A 23,429-nucleotide genomic window follows, 5' to 3' on the forward strand; every position below is an offset into this window, starting at 1 on the left:
ATTGTTTCTTAATGCATTTTATTTTCTAAACAGTGTTATTTTCAATAAACCTCAGAACAATTAAGGGACCCACAATATGTGATAATAATATCAATTAGGTATTTATAAATGATTTACATTAAAAGCCAATATAAATTTAGACATTCATAAACGATCTGATACAAGATTTTGGGAAAGCCCTTATTGTATAATATTAAAATTTACTTTTGGGAAACGAATGCCATTCTTTGAAGAAGTGTATTATAGAGAATATTCATATAATCTAGAAAGCATCTTTGGAATGGTTTAATTTTTGTATAATACTTATTTTCATATGTATTTAAATGCATATTTTGTGGCACTATGTATGACTATGGACTGATGTTCAACAAAACGCAAGCTTTTTTCTTTGCCTCCCCATTTTTATGATTAATTTGGCTAATGAAAAAACTGCTGGGCTAAGGATTTTCTTTCGCATTTTATATCAAGAGTCTCTTTTGCCCTACATACATAATATTATATTCTATACATTAAAATATATTTATAATAATATTCAAACTCATTCCCTTTGAATCATCAGTATACTGCAGGGTTTCTCAAGCTTAGCACTATTGACATTTTTTCAGAAATAATTTTTTGGTGTGGGGAGAGGGCATCAGCCCTCCTGTGAACTGTAGGATGCTTACCAACATTCCTTCTCTCCACATGCTAGTGACAGGAGTAACTCTCACCAAGCTGTAACAATCAGAAATGTTTCCAGACATCGCGGAATGTCCTTTTGGGGGCAAAATCACCTCTAGTTGAGAACCTCTGCCGCAGGATCAATAGCGGAGAAAAGTCACTGCTAAAAATCTTGCGTCTACCATCTCCTTACATGGATGGGTTTAGGAACATCTTTCTTCTCCTTCTTTTTGTAAGGCTGATGCATTAAAAATGCTAAATGATCATCTGTCATGATCATGCTCACATCTAAACAATCTTAGCCAAATTAAGATCATCTGGAAACGGAACCTGGTTGGAAGAAGGAGGCAGTTTATATAGATCTATGTAGATCCACAGATAGATAGAGCTCAATGGATCTATATAGAAAGAGGTCTGTATAGATCTATATCAAGAGATTTGTCAAATACATAAATCCTCCATAATCACACCATATATACTGCACTTAATATTCTCAGAATGCCTAAATAGATACTGCTTGAAAAGAGATTTATGTATTCAGCTGAGACAGAATGGTGCAGCCCATCTTACCTACTAACACTGCAGAATGGAAAACAGAGTCACACAGCATCCCTATGAACTAAAAGCAGCACTAGTCAATATGATAACCACTAGCCAGATGGGACTATTTAGATTTGAATCAATTAAAACTAAATGCAATTAAAATTAATTTCCTCAGTCATACTAATCACATGTCTAATACAAAATAGCCACATGTCGCTAGAGCCTACCATATTGGCCAACAGAGATATACATCATTTCACCATTGCAGAAAGTTCTGTGGACATCACTGACCTAAAGTATTCTATGAAACTACTTAATTAACCACTCCTTCATCTACCAAATATTTATTGAACCTGTATGTTTCAGACACTGGGTATTCTCAACATTCAGTATACAATTATGTATAAAACTAGGTCTCATTCTCAAGACCACATGAAGAGGTTAAAGTATTTTTTGGTAACTGCTACCAAAAGTAGCAGACACTTTGGAGAGTGTGGCCAGCCACTCATAGCATGGCCACTCTTAGACTTTCCCTCCTCCAGTGTCACTGGTCCACTAGTAGAGAAGGGAATCTCCACATGAGCCATAGCAGGCCCACAGAGACCCACAGGCAGCTGGAAGTGGTAACAAATACGTTGTCAGCATTCCTAGCAAAGATCCCAAAACTGCCTCAATTAATTATATATTAAAGAATCAAAAACAGTCTTTTTCTGCATTTAACTCAAGAGGGAATTTCTTATAACCCAGGAAGATATATTAATGGTACCCAAACAAAAAAGGAGTAAATAATAAAGGAGCATCAGAGTGACTTAGAAAGATTAAAAATATCAAATGATATTTTTATCATTTATCAAATGAAGAAGCCAACCCAAATAAAACAAGAGTTGGATTGGGTAATCTTTTAATGTCTTTTTACTGTAGATAAGTCCAGGAAATGTACGAAAACAGATAACGGTGACCTAAACTTATGTTCATTAAACACTGTAAGAAAGGCACTAGGGAATTTGTGTGTGACTATGCTGCCATCTCCTGGTCCATGCTATCTTTAACGTATACTTTATTGTAACTTCACGTCAACCTATAAAGTAACACGAGCTGTTTTCCAACAAAGTGTAATACAAAGAAAAATCTGGCAATCTTTCTACAATATTCCCCCAAGGAAATCAGAATTTAAAGTTTTACATATCTTTTCACATTTTTCTGTTTATACAAACAAATCTATCTGTTCATTTACAAAGGGCTTATTCACTTTTTCTTCTATTTCAAAAATGGCATGAGTATGTATCAAGACACTCAGTAATTCTTAAGGTTCCTTCAGCTGTCAATTGTATTCTCCAAAGCAGGAAATCTGAGAGGCACATTTTTATGGTCACCACAACCATAGGTCCCTGTCTAACCTATGCACAAAGGTAGACTCCAAAAATGGATTAGACACCTAAGTGAGAAGGGGAAAAATGATGTTAATACAAAAAAAAAGGAAGTCTGTCTTTGTAACCAAGGATGAGGAATATGTTGTTAAAGAATAGCATAAAGAGTATTAATCATAAGTCAAAAAGTTCAAAATACATTTGACTTCACTGCTTCTGTTAGGTAATAATGCTATGAATAGATAGAAAAATATATTTAAAATTTCTGAAACTGAAAAAGTAGTGATACAAGATTATATAAAATACTCCTGCAAGTCAACAAGGAAAAGAACAATCTCAGAAGAAATATGAACAAAGGATAGGACAGTTACCAAAGGGAAAGGGACTGGGGAGGATGGGTGGGAAGGGAGGGATAAGGGTGGGGAAAAAGAAAGGGGGCATTATGATTAGCATGTATAGTGTGGGGGGGGGCACGTGGAGGGCTGTGCAACACAGCGAAGACAAGCAGTGATTTTACAGCATCTTACTATGCTGATGGACAGTGACTGTAATGGGATATGTGGGGGGGACTTGGTGAAGGGGGGAGCCTAGTAAACATAATGTTCTTCATGTAATTGTAGATTAATACCAAAATTAAAAAATTAAAAAATAAGTAAATTAAAAAAAAGATTACTGTTAAAAAAAAGATATGAAAGAGCAATTTACAGAAAAGAAACCCATAAATCTAGCAAGCACATAAAACATATGCTCCAATAGTTAGTATTAAGAGAAATGCAATTTAAAAAAAATAAGTCATCACTTGACATCACATAAACAAGTGGAAGAGTGGCAAGTGCAGGCAAAGGTATAGACTGGGACTGCTGGTGCTGGCAGCCAATTTTAGTTAAATTATGTATACACACATCTTATGACCCCAAAATTCTATGATGTTCCATATCATTCACAAAGTCACTTTTAAAATGTATCCCAGTACATTTTCTTCATATTAGATCAGATGGAAAAGTTTTAAGTTTCCCATATAATTTCAAGTACAAACCACAAATCGAAAACACAGGATTTTTCATTTGAGTGTTTAGCTATGAGAACAGAAGGAAAAACACATGTTCTTAAAGTAATACTTCCAATCTTCAAAGTATTCAGAATCAAAGACCCATCTCTAATTGTTAAAGGAAGAGTTTTAATCAGCTTGAATAAACTTCTAGAGCTTGTTAGGGTAAGCAGCAAAGGAGTACTCCAGCATTCTATGCAAAATAACCAACATAGATTTCATCTCTCGGAGGGACAGGTGGTAGATAGAGATTTTGTGCATCAGTCTTTTAATTTAAATAGATTCTCATATTATCACTAATGTTTGTAACCAACTGCACTAATTGGCAACTTTTACTGAAATAGGTACTTCAACAAATTGCCCTCCTTTTGTTCTATTTGATTAAAAGTGTGGACAGTACAATAGCTATACTTACGATACTCTTAGATAATTCTCCAAGCCATGGCCTTTCTTTTGCATGGAACCGTATAAACAGCCTCTCCTGAGACCTCCAAGACAAGTACCATCTTTTGTCTTTTGCAAGTACCATCTCTCAGGAGACAGAGATGCTGAGGTAAGTGGGATCCAAGGTATGCCCTGCTGACTGCAACCAGGACTGCTTTACTGGGTTCATTTCATGAATTTTATCTTCTGCATAAATTCAGTTGGAACAAATGATTTCTATGGCTGCATCATCTGCACACCTGCCCCTGCCAAATAACTGGTGTAATTTGTTGTTTTAGGAAGACATTTGTTATATTTTGTGGCCCAATTCAATAGATAAATGAGGAGAGATAGGGCATAGATTCTTATACAAATGGGCAGGGCATTTTGAAAAGAATAATGCTGGTTGTGACAATTTAATGGGTGCAGGAGACCCATGAATGGATGGAGGGGAATTAGAGAGTAATATTTTGTTTGGATTTATTGAATTTGAGGTGTTAGTAACAGATTCATATAGAACTATTCCAGGAGCCAGAACTTAAGTGCAGGATAATTGTAATAAATGTTTAAAGAGAGTTGTGGGTCAAATGCATACACATGGTATTTGAATCTGTAGCAGTGGTTTAGAAAACATAAGGGACAAGCTTCATGATATTGAATTTAGCAGTGGTTTCTTGGAGATGACACCAAAAGAAAAAATAGGTAAATTGGACTACATCAAAATTTAAAACTTTTCTGTATTAAAGGACATTACCAAAATAGTGAAAAGGCAACTTACGGAATGGCAGAAAATATTTGCAAACCATAAATCTGATAAGGAACTAATTAACTCAACAACTAAAAAGCACACAACCAATTAAAAAAGTAGGCAAAGTACTTGAACAGATGTTTTTCCAAAGAGGATATACATATGGCAAGAAGCATATGATATGAACCTCAACATCACTAATCACTAGGGAAATGCAAATCAAAAGCACAGTGAAATACCACTTCACACCCCTTAAGATAGGGAAAAAAAACAGAAAACATCAAGCGTGTGTAAGTATGTGGAGAAACTGGAACCCTTGTGCATTGCTGCTGGGAATATAAACTGGCACAAATGCTATGGAAAGTGGCATGGAAGTATTTTAGTCCTTTTTGGCTGCTGTAACAAAAATACCATGGACTTCAACAACAAATATTTATTTCTAACAGTTATGGAGGCTTGGAAGTCCAAGATCAAGGCACCAGCAAATTTGGTATCTGGTCAGGGCTTGCTTCCTGGTTCATACATGGCCATCTTTTTTGCTAGTTAAATTATGTATACACACATGGTAAATGAGGTGAAGGAAGTCTAGGGTCTTTTTTATAAGGGCACTAATCCCTTTGATGAGGGATATACCCTTATAACCTAATCACCCCTCAAAGAACCTACTGCTTAAAAGCATCAGGCTGGGGGATATCTTTTTAACATATGGAATTTTTCCTTTTTTTAGGAATATCAACCTTGTTTATTTTGTCAAGGAGGGAAATCAAAAGGGAAAAAAACCTTACTATTTAGAATCACGTTCATTCCATAAAATAAAGGACATGCTAACATTTTTAAAATAGGAAGGGTGTAATCTCAGAATATTTATTTCCCAAATAAAAACTGTTTTTATTAAAGACCTGTGAAGATTTCTTCCTTCCTTCCTTCCTTTCTTTCTTTTACATTACATTCCATGACTTATTTATTTTATAACTGGAAGTATGTACCTCTTGATCCCCTTGACCCATTTCACCTACCCCCCAATTCTCCTCCCCTCTGGCAATGACCTATCTGTTCTAAGTCTCTGTGAGCTTTATTTTGCTTGTTCATTTGTTTTGTTTTTTAGATTCCATATATAAGTGAAATCATACAGTATTTGCCTTTCTCTGTCTGACATTTCATTTAGCATAATACTCTCAATACATCTATGTTGTTACAAATAACAAGATTTCATTCCTTTTTGAGTAATATTCCTGTGTCTGTGTATGTATATAAGACATCTATATGTGTTTTCTCATTCATCAATCCAAACAACCACTTAGGTTGTTTCCACACCTTGGCTATTGTAAATATACCACAATAAACATGAGGGTGCATATATCTTTTTGAATTAGCGTTTTTCTTTTCTTCAGGTAAGTACTCAGAAGTGGTATTGCTGCATCATATGTTCTATTTTTAACTGTTTAAAGAACCTCCATACTGTTTTCCATAGTGGTCCACTACTTTACATTCCACCAAGAGTGCATAATGGGTCCCTTTTCTCCACATTCTTGCTAGCACATGTAATTTCTTGTCCTTTTAAAACTAGCCATTCTGGCAGGTGTGAGGTGATAGCTCATTGTGCTTTTGATTTGCATTTCCCTGATTATTAGTGATGTTCAATATAAATTTTGAGGAGACACAAATATTAAGTTCATAACAGGTGGTTTCTCAGAAAATTAAACATAAAATTAGCATATGAGCCAGCAAGTCTACTGCTGGTTATATACCCAAAAGACTTGAATGGAGGGGCAAACATATTTGCACACCTGTGTTCACAGCAGCATTATTCTCAATAGCCAAAAGATTGAAGCAACTCAAGGGTCCATTGACAGATGAATGGATATACAAAATGTGGTTTATATACACAATGGAATCTTATTCTGCCTTAAAAAAGAAGGAAATTCTGACACGTGCTACAACATGGATGAATCTTGAGGCCATTATGCTAAGTGAAAAAACCACTTTCAAAAAGACATACTCATGATTACACTTACATGAGGTATCTATAAGGTACTTAGAGACAGAGTGGAATGGCCAAGGATGGGGGAAGGGGGAAATGCAGAGCTAATGTGCAGTGGGCATACAGCTTCAGTTTGGGAAGATGAAATCGTTCTGGATATGGATAATGGTGATGGTTGTCAAACAATGTGAACATACTTAATGCCAAAGAACTTACCATGAAATACGGTTGAAATGGTAAATTTTGTGATATGTTTATTATATCATAATAAAGAGAGAGAGAGAGAGAAGGAAAGAAGGAACACAGAGAGAACAGAGAAGACATCTGTGTCAAGACTGAGGCAGAGTCTCTAGATCAAAGCCAAGGAACTCCTGGAGGCCCCAGAACTACAAGAGGCAAGGACGGCTTCCCCTAGAGCCTTTGGAAGGAGTGTAGCCCTGCTGATAGCTCGCTTCCAGTCTTCAGAGCTTCTGAACTGTGAAAGAATAAATTTCTGTATTTTAAGCCACCAGGTGTTTTGGTAATTTGTTACAGTGGCTCAGGAACCTAATACAGGGAACTAGGAAGCAAGGGGAACCAGTTCATCTTAATTCAGTTTATGATTCATTTCTTATATATATCAGCTGAGAGTGTAAATGGAAGAATAAGTAAAGAGGAAAGAAGAGAGGTGAGAAGTTGCCCAGACGTGTGGGGAAGTAAATGGCTTAGGGACGTATAAAATGACTGCCTACAACATTGAGCCCACTTTAAGATAATGGACAGGAATTTAAAAATTAGATCAATCATTCTGTGTTCTTCTATAGGCCTGATTATCTGCACAAAGGTACAGGTGAAGAATCATAGAAATTTGAACTTATCCCAGGTTACCTTTCCATCAAGAGAGTGCAAAGGGAAAGAGAAGTAAAGGAATTAATGATATATATAAAGAAGTGATTTTAATGATTGTTGTTTTTTCTTAACTGCTCTAATCTCCAAGTACCTAAAACATGCTGTGGCACATCACAGGAACTGACCAAATATCTGTTTAATGAATTACTGGATGCCATGATGTTTAAACATATTAGGCTTCTCTGAAATAACCATAACACAGCCATCTCAGCTGCTATATGCAAGGACTCCTAACCTAAGTGACACTTTCCACCTGTTAATATACAACATGAACACTGTTGTTTGTCATCTGTATCAGTTTTGTAATTCCTCTTCAGATAAAGGACAAAAATATCAGTTGAAGAAAACTATCATTTAGAGAAATATCTTCTGTCTCACTCAAGAAAGGTGTATTGCTACTGGCTCATGATAGGATCTTCTGCGCTACAACAGTTTTCATCATAACAGCACCGTACCATAAGGCAATAGCAAAGCAGCAGCATGCCAATTAAATTACATTGACAGATACATTTTTTAGTACTTAAAGGAGTATTTTCTCCTAGAAATTCCAACTTTAAAAATATAAATTTGAGCAAGGACAACTCCACAATTTTTTTATATAGTGATTTATTGAGATCTACTCAAGTAGATGCCTAAAGTGAAACAAAAAAATTTCATCCATATTAAAAATGTGATTGCTGCCAATCGTAATAGTTAACATCTTTGTTCCCATCACATCAGGCAAACTAGGTTGGGACACTGCAGCTGTTTGAGGTGGTATAACATAGAAGATAGACTAGAATAGTAGACAAGGACTGCTAGTCCCTACTCCCAAATTTAGTAATCAGCTACTTATGGGGGAAAAAACAAAACTCTTTCTGAGAAGAATATCAAGCACTATTCATATAGTATATCTAATTGATAAAAATCAGGGCCTTTGGAGTCAGAGACATGTAAGGGGAAAATGCTGTCTCTACCACTTTCTGAAATGAGATTTGGCAAATTATTTAATATCTATGAGCCTCAGTCTCCATTTCTGTAAAATGAGGTTAATCCCTATCTCAAAGGGCTGTTGTGAAGTATTAAGATAGTACACGTAAATCAGTGACAGCAATGTCTGGCTCTTGATAAGCACTATTTGCAATTACTATAATCTCTTTTAATTGTTTTTCTATTTTGATTATATATTTATACAAAAGCAAAATTTATAATCAGTAAAATTTACCCTTTTTAGTGAATAGTTTTATGATTTTTTGATAAAACATACAGCCTTGTAACCACCATCACCAAACAGAACATTTTCCCCAAAACGCCCTTGTAGTGAACGCCTCCCAGCCACCACCAGACTCTGGCAACTCTGATCTGGTTTTGTCCTTATAGGTTTTGCCTTTTCTAGAATATCCTGTATTAATGGGGTCATGGAATATGTAGCCTTTTGTGTCTGGCTTCTATCACTCAGCATAATGCCTCTGAGGTAATCCCATTAAATTTGCACATATACTACCATTCTCAGAAAAGGAAAATTACACTCAGAAAGTTATATAACTTACTCAAAACTGTAGCGAGGGACATACAAAGTTGTAGTTTTATTTGTTTCAAAGTTGTGTGTTTCTTGTTTGCTATGCCAATCTGCCTTTTGTTAGCCAATAGCTTGTAATCTTCCACTATTAATTCTGGAATTTGCCTTCGTACTCTACCATTTAGTCCACTATCCTCCCACAAAGACCTGGAAAGCTAAGAAACCAGATGATATCAGGGCCAACAGAGGACTTCTGAGCAAACTTCTTGGCATGTTCTGTCACACTGCCATTCAGGGCAGTCACCATTTTATCTTAATTCAGTTTATGATTCATTTCTTGTATATACCAGATACTATAGGTTGCATTTTACATGTACTGTTTCATTTAATTCCTAAAACAATCTGGAAAGCTATTATTAATTCAGTGTACAGATGAGGAAGCTAAGATGCAGAAGGGCCAAGCAGCAGTCATGTGGGGAGGCCAGGATTTACAGACAGATGTATTTTCTCCCAAGTCAGGGCTCTGTCTGTCAGGCCTCTGCCACCCACATAGGCAACTGCCATTTATTACTAGACAGTGTGCTAGGCAGTCACTATGTCATTATTTTCTCACGAAAGTCCTGCACATAAATGACATCAGTTCATTCTATATAAGAGGAAACTTGTGCTCAAAGGCTTTAAGTAGCCTGTCCAAGTTCACATAACTACCAGGGAGTCAGAATTCCATTCTAAGTCCATGCCCCTTTTCACTATTCCGTGAAGCACTGCATCAGGAAAAAGGGATGAAAAAGGAGGAAGGGAAGGGAAGGGAAAGCAAGAATGCAACTATGTGTGCTCGTTGCATAGTTCAATAGAATGAGCTTCACAAGATGTTTGTTAAATAGTAAGAAAATATATACAAATAAACTAAAGTCCTAATACAGTTAGTATTCCTATAGTGCTGCTATTGCATAAGATACTATTCTAAGCATTTTACATATATTAACACATTTACATCTTGAAAAACCTACCAGGTAGTCGCTAGCATTACCGTATTTTACAGATATGGAAACTGCTAAGATGTGAACGCTGGCACTCTGACTTTAGGTCTATGCATGTAAAGCACTGTGTGGTACTGTCTGAGATCACTTCAAATGTGCTTTCCTTAAGTGTTAGAAGCAAAGACTGCCAAAAATTCTTCTTTAAAGTAGTGTTCCCCTTTAAACTGGATACCATCTGAATGTAAGAATATAATCAAGGCTAAACACTAAGTATATTCATACTTCATAAAGCTTTTCAAAAAGAATAAAGTAGATCTGTGTCTCCCAAAATGGAAAGATACTCAGAATATTAACTGAAGAAAAAACAAATTACACAAGGTTATGCACAACATGATACTGTTTAATATTCATATATGATTTCTTTGGATATGTATGTATAAGTGTGTCTGTGTGTGTGTGTGTAAATATTTAGTGTCTTCTATGACAAGATGGACCCTAAAAACACTAGCTGCTTCTGAAGAAAAAGGAGCCACAGTAAGATATGGTCAAACATATCTGACTGAAACAGAGCTTCAGTCTCATTTCTAATGTTTCAGTATTCATAAAGAGCAGGTATTCATGCTAATTGAAAAATTACTGAAATTATTACTTGTTTTCCTGATCTTCTTGTTTTCTTCATTCTAATAAATGTCTCAAGTCTGTCTCTCTCTCTCTCTCTTTCTATATATATATATATATATATATATATATACACACATATATGTAAAATCTCTCCATACATATCTATCTCTATACATGTATACATATGGAGAGAGATAATATATGTGTAATGTACATACTACATAAAAATAAATTGTACTATATATTTATTAGATTAAGTCATTTGGGGAAAAACCTGTTTTGATATGAATTTATTTGTATGTAGTCTCATAAGTAGGTACTTTTTAAAGAAAAATCATTATATGTTAATAAATTCACCACTTCCTATCAAACATGGAGACAGCTGTTGTTCAACAAAAATTTAAGGAGTATTTCTGGAGTGAAATCATAAATCTAGTTTTTAAGAATATCTGATTTTATTGTGAATTTTTGTGAAAGTTTCTTTAAAATATATGTATAATCTTTAAACTCTTAATCCTAGTGCATTCCTAACATATTTCTCATTCAAATCCTCACAACCAGTTTCTTCTCCTTTAATACAATTAGTCAATACCAAAAAAATATTGTTTTCTTGTTAGGACTACACTATCTCTGGGCTGTTTTTTCCAAGCTATTCTATGGGGTTGAGGCTTCTCTGTTCAGACTTGTCGAACAAGTTTCATTTCAACTACTTATAATTTGTTTCCTTATTTCTACCAGCCGTAGACTTCTAATATATGTAGAGATGTCACATAGTTGAGGAGTAAGTCGCGTTCAGTGGGTGCAGAGCTCCAAGATTACATTCTTCCTCCTGAGGATGACGTATCGGTAAGTTTGGTTTTCTTTCATAAATGGCTTGTTTGCTCTACTCTCTCTCAGTGCCTAAATCCCCGGCATGTCAGAGATCTGCCTGTGAGGTGTCCTCAACAGATTCAATTGCAATAGATCTTGTGAAATTTCTGGAATTATTATAGTAGCTGGATTAATTAATCTCTGTGATTGAAATCAGTATTGCTGGGTTAAAAAATCAGTGTTAGCATTACTTCATGTTGCCAAGTTCAAGAGTTGGGGTTTTAGAAGAAATTCATGAGAAATTGTATCACTTTATGATTCTGATTCGGGGGGGAGTGGGAGAGGTGTTCACTTGTCTTAATAAAAGCCTCCTTTCAGCAATCTAACTAAATTTAGCTTCTACAGCACTTTCCCTTCAGCTGCTTTTCTTTACACATTGTCGTCAGTCCCTGGGAAGTAATGCAGGTTGGGAGGACAATCGCTGCAGAGACACTTGCCTACATCATAGAAATCACAGAACTCCTTGGCAGAGAAAGAAAATAGTAGGTCCAGATTGGGGAAATCATGTCTGCTCTAAAAGCTTCCCTATTAAGTATTACAGAAAAAGAAAACTATGTATTACTTCAAGTTTTTCCTTCCAAATGGGGGTGGAAAGGAGAGGAAAATGCACACAAGGGAGAGGAAAAACACCTGTGATGACAATAATACTTCACCACTGCTTAGATTCATGACATTTTCAAAACCCTTTTACATTTAACAGTCAGAACACCCTTTTGAGATCATCATAACAGGTATCATTAACTCCCATTTTAAAGTGAAAAATCTTAGGGAAACAAATTAAGGGGCTTCTTGGATCGACAGGGTTGTGTGATGCCATAATCAGAGAGCTGTCATCTGCAGCTCCTGAAATCCAGTCTTCCTGGACTCTTGCAGTGTCTCTAGGTGGCAAGGATTCCACCTGCTGAATTTCATAGATGACAGTGGAACACTAGATCAGCCACTAAGTGAACTTCTCTGGGCTTCCCTCCCTATTAACAAAATACATATTTGTATCAGTTCTTTAATGAGCACATATTAATTCTCAAAGGGTCCCTGAGGTCCTTAGACAGGGTTTACAATGCTACACACATATTAGCACTCCATAAATATTTGTTGAACAAATAAATGAGTAAATGTAATTGTAAAAGAATAAATGTAAATATTTAACATAATGTGTAGCTTATTAAAAATTCATTGAATTTGAAAATGAAAATGCATATTCCATGTTTATGGAAATCATGATATTATAAAACAGTAGTTCCAACCTTTCATATTTTATATTCCCCAAGTTATTCTGTTAAAAAATCAAATCTTATATCAAATATCAATTAAAAATATCAAATCTTATAGACAGCAAAAGTCCTCTTTTCTAATGAATATTTATGTTTATAGGAATGTTTTCAGTTTAAGGGAAATAAATTATAGTAGTAGTATTAGAGTTCAGTGCTAACATCCATGGCAGTTGTTGGTAAAGAAAGAGGACAGTGGAGAACACTAATGTTTATGGCTTCTTTAAGATAAATTCATGAAACACTAATGCAGGATTTGGAGGATTTGCAAGAGATGGCAGTTCACACTAATAGGCAGACTTAAGGATTGAGGCAAATCAAATGCTTAATAATTACTACGACAGCCTCTGTCTCACCTACAATATTTCTACACTATGGTCTACAGTCATGCTCACCATTCTTACTTCTCTATTACCAAGAAACACAATGTGAAAGGCTTATGAAAATACATTGATCCACATCTTTGTTGTTTCTGCTATATGGAACTTTGGATCTCTCCTCTGAGTTTTGTGACATTTTGTGAAATGTCTTTCTCTACATTTCAGAGATAGTCTTTAATGTTTCAACTTTGCTGTGAATATCCATTTGCACTTACCTTTAGCAATATCCATTACCCTACTCTTTCTTATAAATTTGTAAATTGAGTGATATTCATTCACCCACTTAAAATCTCAATTATTTCCCACATAAAAGATAAAATACCAAATGACTTCTTCATCTGAGATTGTTGTTCTGTTTCCAGAAGACTGGTATCTCTCTCTTTCTATAGCTCCTCTCTTTCTATAATTTTCTCTTTATTATCATCCTTTAGAGAAAAAGAATCCCAAGCAAGTCTTTGCAAGTATTCATGTTTTACATTCTGATTTCATTTTGAATACTGACTTCAACTTGTTAATTTACCAAGTCCATTTCTTAATATACTCAAATACTGTATCTTCAGAGTTAAAACCAAAATAACAAAATAAAATCTCCATGTTACTTATCAATCACTAAACTTTGTATTAATTATCAATTGAAGTTCAGTTTTATTAATTTTCAGGAAACTCATTGTGCTATGTACCACATATGTGCTACATCCTACCAGCATATTAGCTCATTTAATTCTCACATGATCCCATGATTAAGTATTATTATTAACTCCATTTTATAGATGAAATAGTAAGCAGCCCTACCTCACAGGCTAATGAGTGAAAGAGTTGGGGTTTGAGGCAGTCTGAAGCCAGAACCTGAGCTTAACCATTAGGATATCCTGCTTTCCTTCTTTTTGATTACTTTCAAGAGAAAATAACTTTTTATTTTCTAATGTAAAATTTGAGTAAAAGATTCATAGTGCTAGTCATTGGGTGGGGCTTTATAGTAATAAATTGAAATCTGTATTCATATCATTCAGATTTAAAGGCTAGTTTTTAGCATTCTCTTGTTTCACTTTCCTTCTTTTCCAGTTGTCTGTTATACAGAGACTAATTAATATGTCTGTAGATAAAAAAGGGAAGTTGGTATATATATGTACATAAAGTACTTAGAAATGAAGGTGATAGGAATTTATGATCAGTATATGAATCCATATTGGATGGTAGTTTATTTACAATTGTTATGATAATATCTACCATTGACTATCTATTTACAAAACATGGATCATTCTCCATATATTATCTCATTTATTCTATATATGATCCTCATATGGATTAGCAATTACCCCACTTTGCAGAAAAAGAAACCCCAGAACACAGAGTTATCAAACTTTAACCTCAAGCTTTCCCCATCCTGTCCCCAATACATTCATAGAGCTGTGCCCCTGACACATGTTGGGTAATGAAGCTGACCCACTCAGGATACAAAAATAATATAAGGAACATCTGAAAAGCATCCTACTAAAAACTTTCACATTTGCTATCAGGGTGGTGTGGTTATGAATGGGTCAGACAGCCTTGAAGTCAGACAGACAAGGCCCTCCCTTCCCTTAACTCTGTAACTTATATTGTTTCTCCTCTCTGATCCTCAATTTCCTCATAAGTATGTGGTGATGATAATGCCTACTCCTCCAAGCTGAGGCAACAACTGCATGAGATAACTCATGTGAAAACTCTGGTCCAGAGTAGGAATTTGACATGTGCTAGAGTCCTTCATTTGCTCATTTCATCCCTCACATTTCTGGATTATATTTATTATCATTACTAGCAGGTGGAAAAATTGCAATTCAGAGAGGTTTCATAAATTGCTTGAGATACATGCTGAGAGTTATAAGTAGGCACTGAGGTCAGTCTTCTGACTCTATGAGGCAGGTCACATCTGCATTGCCAGGAGGCCTGGGGAAGATCTTCCCAGAAGACCGAACTGAAAGGAACTTTTTAAAAGACTTTGTCTCAGAAAAACTTTGTTTTCCTTTACTATCACACTAACCCTAACCCTAATTCTAACCTGAATCACACTTAAACATTCTAACCAACTGTGGGCTTTCCCCAAGCAATAAGCCAGCACCAGCTGGGTGTCCTAAGGTTCAATTTTGACACTAACTGGAGTTAGCACAGATCTCATAGGTTAAGGGCTCAGACCCATAAGACTGCCCCAGCCTCCACTTCAGATGCCAGTTGCACACAAGTGCAGGTGGTCACTATAAGGCTGGGGGCACTGATGGGAGGAGCGAGCACGTCGGCCACTGATGATGTGCCAAAGTACGCAGCTGCTGCCCCCTCCCAACCTGAAAAATGTGCCTTAGGCTCGCCGATCCTCCTCGTGCCACTGTAAATCTAAGCTCTGCCTCCCCCTACCTTCTTTAAAAATTCGCTGCCTGTCTACTTACGTGCGAATTCCCCAGCCTCCATTTTATAGACTGGGGAAATCTCGCCCAGGACCGCGCTCAAATAAACTGCCTGGCCCTTTGTTGCCTCTCTTCACCTGCTTATTTCAGCTAGAATTTATCTTACAGTTACCAGTGCTCCTGACTGACTGACTATAACCTGGGGCTTCCCGCAATCCCCTACCCCAGTTTGGTTAATTTGCTACAATGGCTCACAGAACTCAGGAAAACAGTTTACCTGCTAGATTACCAGCTTATTACAAAGAATGTCAAAGGATCTGGGTGAGCAGCCAAATGAAGAGATACACACAGTGAAGTGCAGAAGGGTACCCAATGCAGAAGATTCTGTCCTTATAGAGTTGGGGCGCACCACCTTCCCAGCACCAACTCAGAAGCTCTGTGAACCACATACTATTGGGATTCTTATGGAGGTTTCATCACATAGGCATGATCCGTTACTAACTCAGTCTCCAGCCCAATCCCCTTTCTGAAAGATGGGGGAGTGGAGCTAAAAGTTCCAAGTTTCTAACGATGATTTGGTCTCTCTAGTGACTAGTCCTCATCCTGATGCTATTGAGGAGCCTACCAAAAGTCACCCCATTGGAATAAAAAACACTGCTACCACCCAGGAAATTCCAAGGAATTTAAGAGCTCTCTAACAGGAACTGGGGTCAAAGACTAAATAGATGTTCTTACAGCTCTTATCACTTGGGAAATTATAAGTATAAGGGTTTTAGGACTCTGTGCCAGGAACAGGATGGGGGGGTGAGGTATGCAGAGACCAATATATATTGCAGAGATCAAATATATATGTTTGCTTTTATTTCACAATATTTAACTCTTACTTTAGTTACCGTAGTGGAAATTCATTATTTGTGTTATTTTAAATATTCATAGGAAAAAAGTTTACAATGCTTCATTACTTTTAATCACAGGCCACAGATTGAGAGAAAAGCATTATAGGTTGTACCGTAAGTTCCATAAAGGTAGAGACCATGTCTTATTCATTCTTTCCTCTCTAAGCCCTGAATGGCATCTTAAAACATGATAGATGCTTAATAAACGATTGTGGAAAACAAAATTATGTGAATGGATGGACAGATGGATGGACTGTTGATTAGATGGACAAACAGAAGGACAAAGGAGAAATAAGAAATATTGTATAGCTGATAATTTTAGAAGTAGTTTGTTAGAATATATTTATGGTATATGAGGCTCTGACCCAGGCATTTAAATACAAACAATCCACTTGGTACACAGACATAGCATTCCACCTAGGTCTTAACTTCTAATCTAATACATAATTCACAGACTTTAATAGGTGGGACTATATCTTGTGCCAGAAATATTTGGAACTAAACTAAACACACACACACACACACACACACACACACACACACACACACACATACATTAAAACATTTGGTTATCTATCTCTTCTAGTAAAGTAATAAGTTTCTATAGTGTTACTCAATACCTTATTTCCTTATTAATATTAATGTTGTGCTTGTAAAACAGCAGCTCCTTTTTATTGTGTCACTCTCCACCACAATGAAACATATATATCTGTTGGTAAATATAACATTGAAAATATTTTGGTAACATACCTATCTAAGCTCTCTTCTGTAGGGCCACTCTAAAATGATCCTAAAACCCAAAATGCTACTGGTATCAAAATCACCTAACATAAATACTCTCATAGTAAAATGCCCATTTTCTCAGCATGGCTAATTTCTATCAAGTGCATAAAAATAGTAACAACAAAAATAGTGAGAATAGTTTACATTTATATAGTATTTACTATGTGCTGGTCACTTTATATGAATTAAAGCACTTTATCCTCATATAAATCTTATGATGTGGATATTAATTTCATTTCTAGTTAACAAAATGAGGGGACTGAAATATGAAAGGGCCAAACACCTTGCCTCACATTGCAGAGCTAGCAAGCAGCAGGACTAGGGCTCTCATAGTCTGACTTCAAAGCTTGGGTTCTTAGCATTCATGCTATCCCACTACCAATTAGAAGTCAGTTCAATCATGTTGCGTACATTTGAACTAACGTGACTGTGCTTTACCCCTAATGCAAAGTTTGAATTCAACACTATTTAAGAAAGTCTTTGCAGCTATAAACTAGCACAATAAAATTCTGTCTTGCTAATAATATGAAGGTGAGAGAGAGCTAAATGCCAGTCATATTCCAGAATCCACTAGAGAAGGCCCTTTTACTGAATCAGGACAGGGAGATCTAGAAGGAATGAGAATCTGAAATTAATTTCACTCATTAGGGTTGCGTAGCTGGTAGAGGAAAGAAAGAGCTACAAGAATTTGAAGTAAATCTAGCCCAGCAAGCCAGACGTGATAAGCAGTAAGCAACTGTGTCCCAGATGGGAAGTGGCAGGAGGCGGGGTACCCGGCCATGGGGATGAAGTGCATCTGTGGCGAATCCAGGAAAGGTGCTCTCAGTTCCTTGCAGTTCGTGTTTTTCTCTTCCGTCTCAAAATTCTAGGTTATGCTGCCTTTTTGCCTGTGTGCCCACTTTCTAGCACTGAGATTAGTGTGAAAGCATTTCTTCAGACAGATGAAGAAATAAAGAGTCCTGCCTTTTACCTCATTTCCCTTCTCTGAGTCCCCTAAATACAGCTCATTCTGAATCTCATCATTTTCCACAGAAAAGTTTCTTTGCTCTGGGTTCACAGTATTTTATTCAATTTTGCACCTCCCTCTTTGCCCCACCCCTCATTCCTGCCCATATCTGGGAGTTAGATACAGAAGGAATATCAGAAGTTTCTGTTTCTTCCTTTTTTAACCTCCTGACAAAGTATTCCGTGGAGCACCACAGTGTTGTAAGTACATCTAGAGCCACATTTTCCAAAGTATGTTCTGTGAAACATTGAAATCCCACAAGATATCAAGAGATGATGGTTTGAAAAAGTACATTTTACAGGCTTTTATTTAAATCCGCTTCAATAAATAGTAACAAGTATGTACTAAGAGTCAGATGCTATATTAGGCACTGGGGTTGTATCAGTGAACAGGATATATACAACACTGAGACAGAAATGCTTCAGACCTTTATCCCCATATGAAACCATTAAAGGCTCTAACTCTTCTGGAAGGGGGAATTCTATTTAACTTTATTTGGCCCATTTTTTCCAAACCTATTAGAACATGGGAAACCTCCCTTTTCCCCACTACTGGGAATACTTCTTAAGAAACTGATTAATGCTGTATATGATTTTGGGATAAGAGGATCTGTGTATAAATAACATCTCAAGAAATTAAACATATAGGGAATATGTAACAGTATGGAAAAAGTGTCAAATAAAAGCCTTCAAAGTTTTCAGATAACCCCAAATCTATTCATTGATTTTCCCTATAATTGCTGGCTTCACAGCTCTCTTTCACCCACCCACCTGCCCCCAGCATCTGCCTCTGTGGGGACAGGGAGGAAGGAATCCTAACTTTTTGAGAGTTCATGAAAATGTAAGGCCAATGGAAAGAAAGAAGATGTGAAGGCAAAAGCAAATTCGAGACTTGACTACAATGAAAAGGTTGCCTCTCTGATCAGTAAAACAACCTCCACCTTCAGCTCCTTAAGTTCTTCACTTGCTCTCTAAATCTGCTTGAAATTCCACACGTTATTCATTCATCTGGGTTCATAGAAAGCCTGTTCTGATAAAAGGAAAAGAAACACTATCAGAATGAAGTTTGATGTCACAGAGAAAAAGTGGTTTCTGTTTTAGACCAGCCAAAGTTAGGTCCTAGCTCTGCATTATTGGCTGTGCAAACTGAGCACATGATTCATCTGTTAAATGAAGATAAATAACTCTACTTAACAAAAGTGTCTGAAGGATGCAATATGACAATATATCAACAACTACAAAGGCAGCACTTACTACCTAGTAGCTCTTGTTCAAATCACTCTTAGTATTAAATGGCCATTCTAAAATAGTCACAGAGCACCCAGATATTCACATCTGGAATATACTAAGTCATCACAACAGGTTGCTTTTCTGTAACAAGGGACTGAGTTTAGCAGCTCCGGGGACATGATGATTTTCATTGCAAAGGAGAGTTTGGCACTTTGCTTCCCTAAGAACTTTCCTCCAGAGAAGGGCACCAGGTTAGTTAAAGAGGGGAGAGGTTTTCTCCAACAAATGGCTTTTCAGGAATTTAATTCATTGCACCTTTGTTCGGTTTCATTAGAAGATAAGGTGACTTGTAGGTTAGTCTGAGAAGTGAACCAGATAGAATATACTAAACTTCAAAAAAATTGTCTTACGAAGATTTATGAGAACATAACCTGTCTGTAAGTTAGCATTTACAAAATAATCAAATATGTCTACATTTATATAATGAGCAATGTATACACAAGAAAGCAGAAAAAAAATCCTGAAAAAGGAGAGATTTGGAGCTTGTAGATAAAATGATAAAGGCTTGTGGTGGGCTGTGGAATAAACCAAGTTGCTGCCTTCAGGGAAGGCCTCTCTAGGAAAAGAAAGATCCTTGTGGAAGAGAGGGTCCGTGAAGTTTTTTGCTAACTCAAGTCATCTTTTAACTCACATACATGGAAGTCATCAGCTTAGGGCTTGTTTACTGAGGAAATGAATATCTTGACTATGATCATTAACAACTCATAGTGTTCTATACATTCAGCAAGGTACGTATCTTTCAGTCTGCAAGATTGCAGCAACAAAGTCACAAATACTCAAATTATCATCATGTTTTCATTGACAGCATCTTTGGAAAAGCCATACCATGAATACACCCTTCTAAATGCTGACTAATCAAACTTAATGAAGGTGTAATGGATATGATAATTGGATTTCACACAGATTATAGGTTGCATTAGTTTGAATAAGTATCATTCATACTTGCCCTTTCCTTAAAGGAATGCAAAGTGTCAATTATGTCGTGATTTGGGATTACTTTTACCTTTTTCTCATTTTAATTTCTAAGAGTTCACCCTGCATTCCCCCAAATTATTACTTCAATAAAATATCACTCAGTCATCCTCTAACTGTATGCTTAGCACAGAATTCCTTTTTAATAAACTATTTCTCTGCCACCTTCATAGGAATAATAGAATTTAAATCTCACATGCTTTCTTTGAAGGCTATAAGTTTCTGTTCATTTGCATGAAAGTCATAATAATTTCAATTATGATAAAATTCTAAGATGACTCCCAAGGTGTATAGATTCCCATCCCCTGGCATATAGATTCCTTCTCCCAGTTACTCAAACACTAATCTAGGTGCTGCTGTGAGGCGATTTTGCAGATATAACTGAGGTCTCAAATCAGTCAACTTTGAGATAGAGAGATAATCCTTGGTGTGCCTAAATAACTAGGTGACACCTTAAAAAAGGGCTTTGATTGGGGGTAGGGATTTGACTGGGGGGAGACTCTCCTTTGCTGCCTTTGAACATGGAGTGGGCATAGGGCAAAGAATTCGGGTGGTATCTCAGAACTGAGTGAGGCCTCTGATAGCCAGGAAGAAACAGGGACACAAGTTCAGCCTCAACGAACTGAGCTCTGCCTAAAACCGAAGTGAGCCTGGAACAGGACCACATATGTTTGAGAGAGCAAACCCAACTGACATCTTGATTTCAACATTGTGAGACCCTAAGCAGCCAGGCCACAGGCAGGACTGGGATCTAATAAATGGGTGTTGTTCTAAGCTGCTAAACTTGTGGTAATTTGTTACATAACAATAGAAAATTAATACACCAGTGTTTGTTTTATGGGTATAAGCAAAGCAGGAAAAAAAAGTCCTGAGCACAATGGTGTAGCTCTACTTAGAAACAGGCTAGATTCCCAAGGCTTTATTAAATGTATTTCTTTTCAAATCTGAAGTGCTATTATGGAAATCACTGGCAGAAGCTCTCCAGAATGGGAAGGTGATGGTGCATATTTGCATTCATGCCTTCCTTGTTTACAGTGATAAAAGTTGATACTCAGTTGACAGTTTACTTCTACAGAATTAAGTAGCTACAGCATTAACCTATGGCTCCTGCAGCTTTCGTAATCTGGCACTGTGTACCATATGAATTCCCCAAAGGTTTTCTCAAGAGGAGGAACCCTGACTGACAACTTCTCCCTCCCGTTTGTCAGCCACCATTTCCCCCAGATACCCTCAGCTCCCTGTATGGAGTCTGTGTATGTGGTAGCCAGGGCACCGGAACAGTGTGTCACGGCGTGCTGAACCTCTCTCCTGTAAAGGGTTCCCTCTGGTCTGTAACAGTGTGAGTTTGTGTGCATCTTGGTGGCGGGGATGTGATCTTCCTGCCATCTGCTTTTCCCCTTTGTCCTGCTCATAGGAACTGCACTAGAACCGGCAGAGAGACCACAGCTGTGTCTCTCCTTGAGTTCTAACCTCTCTCCTTTGGTCCCTTTAGATTTGGAGACATACTGTAAGATTCTCTGAGAAAAATGAATGACAAAATAAATGAAATATGAGTGAATAGAAGTAAAATATAAGTAATAGAAGTGAAATATAAGTAATAAATCTATTTAAGAATTAAAATGCAATCAACAGAGAGGCAGTCTGAAACTGAGAAAAATTAGCATCCTAGGAGTTAAAGGACATGGGTTTGAGATGGCTGCTAGTTCTTTTATATTGAAGAAGTAATTTAATCATCTCTGAGGCTCCATTTCATCATCTGAAAAATGTGTTGAATTATACTAAATGGTCTCTAAGTCATCCTTCAAGTCCAAATTTAGATTTTAAACCACTTAAGAGTCTAAGTAATGTCACACGCCACGGAGCTTCTGTTTGCTATTATGTTCTGACACTTAGCTGTTGCCCATAAGAGGACATGCTGCCTTACCTCAGCTAGTGGTGTGGATTATTTTTTATCAGTCAGTGCACACATTGTCAATATTTTCCATACCAAACAGAAGTCAGGTCTCTCAAGTTCCACTAGGCTACTGGCAAAATGTAATATTTATGCCAAAACTATCATCTTCTTAACTATGTAAGTCCAAACAGTCTGATTCTTTTATGCTGGCATTTATATATAAAAGTATTTTTATAATCCTAAGAAAAATTTTCCTATTAATCAACTAATATTAATTAATACTCTATTTAGTGGAAAGCATCATACTAACTCTTGCGGACAAAATATGAAAAATATCTTCTGCTCCCAAGGAATTTAGCTTATCAATACACACACACAAAGATAAATTCTAGTGAATGAAAGAGATTGGCTACAATGACCAGTTGTGGAGAAGGAGCACCAGAAAGTGAGTTAGATGACCCAGGCCCTTTTAAGCTTCTGGTCTCTAACAAATCAGGTATCCGTGCTCTCAGCCTTTGTTATTTCACATGTAAGGCTGGTATAATACTGCCTGACTCTCATGGATGTATAAAATCCCTCCTGTGTACCAGGTACTGTATAAGGGCTCAGTGATAAAAAGATGAACAAGACGAGTCCAGCCCATTGAGGAGTTCACAGTTGTTAATATCCATGCAAATACTTGGTACAATGTGATTAGCGCTATTGTTGATCATAAGGTCATAGAAGAAAAGCAGTTATTTTTGCCTTCTAAATTATGGACATTTCCTCTAATTCTGATATGATATAATATAAAACATTTTGAAATATTCTTGCCAAATTAATGTAATTGAACTCTAATCAAACCTTGAGATGGAAATTTAAGATTAAAGGAAATGAAGAGGATGGAAGAACAAGTTAAGTGGTATCACAAGACAGCACTCAGACGAACCTAGAATG

General features: G+C 36.6%; 1 protein-coding gene across 1 annotated transcript in view; it reads left to right on the top strand.

Moving 5' to 3' along the window:
• Positions 1-11,442: 11,442 nt before the first annotated feature.
• The window catches only part of LOC108392642 (transmembrane serine protease 11A), a 59,812-nt gene continuing 47,825 nt past the window's right edge, over positions 11,443-23,429 (top strand). Inside the window, exon 1 of the mRNA XM_017653002.3 lies at positions 11,443-11,603. Within this exon, the coding sequence (XP_017508491.1) occupies positions 11,593-11,603 (11 nt within the window). The 5' untranslated portion in view covers positions 11,443-11,592. The remainder of the gene's footprint in view (positions 11,604-23,429) is intronic.

This window comes from Manis javanica, chromosome 5 (genome assembly GCF_040802235.1).
Source record: "Manis javanica isolate MJ-LG chromosome 5, MJ_LKY, whole genome shotgun sequence".
In the NCBI taxonomy this organism is placed as follows: Eukaryota; Metazoa; Chordata; class Mammalia; order Pholidota; family Manidae; genus Manis; species Manis javanica.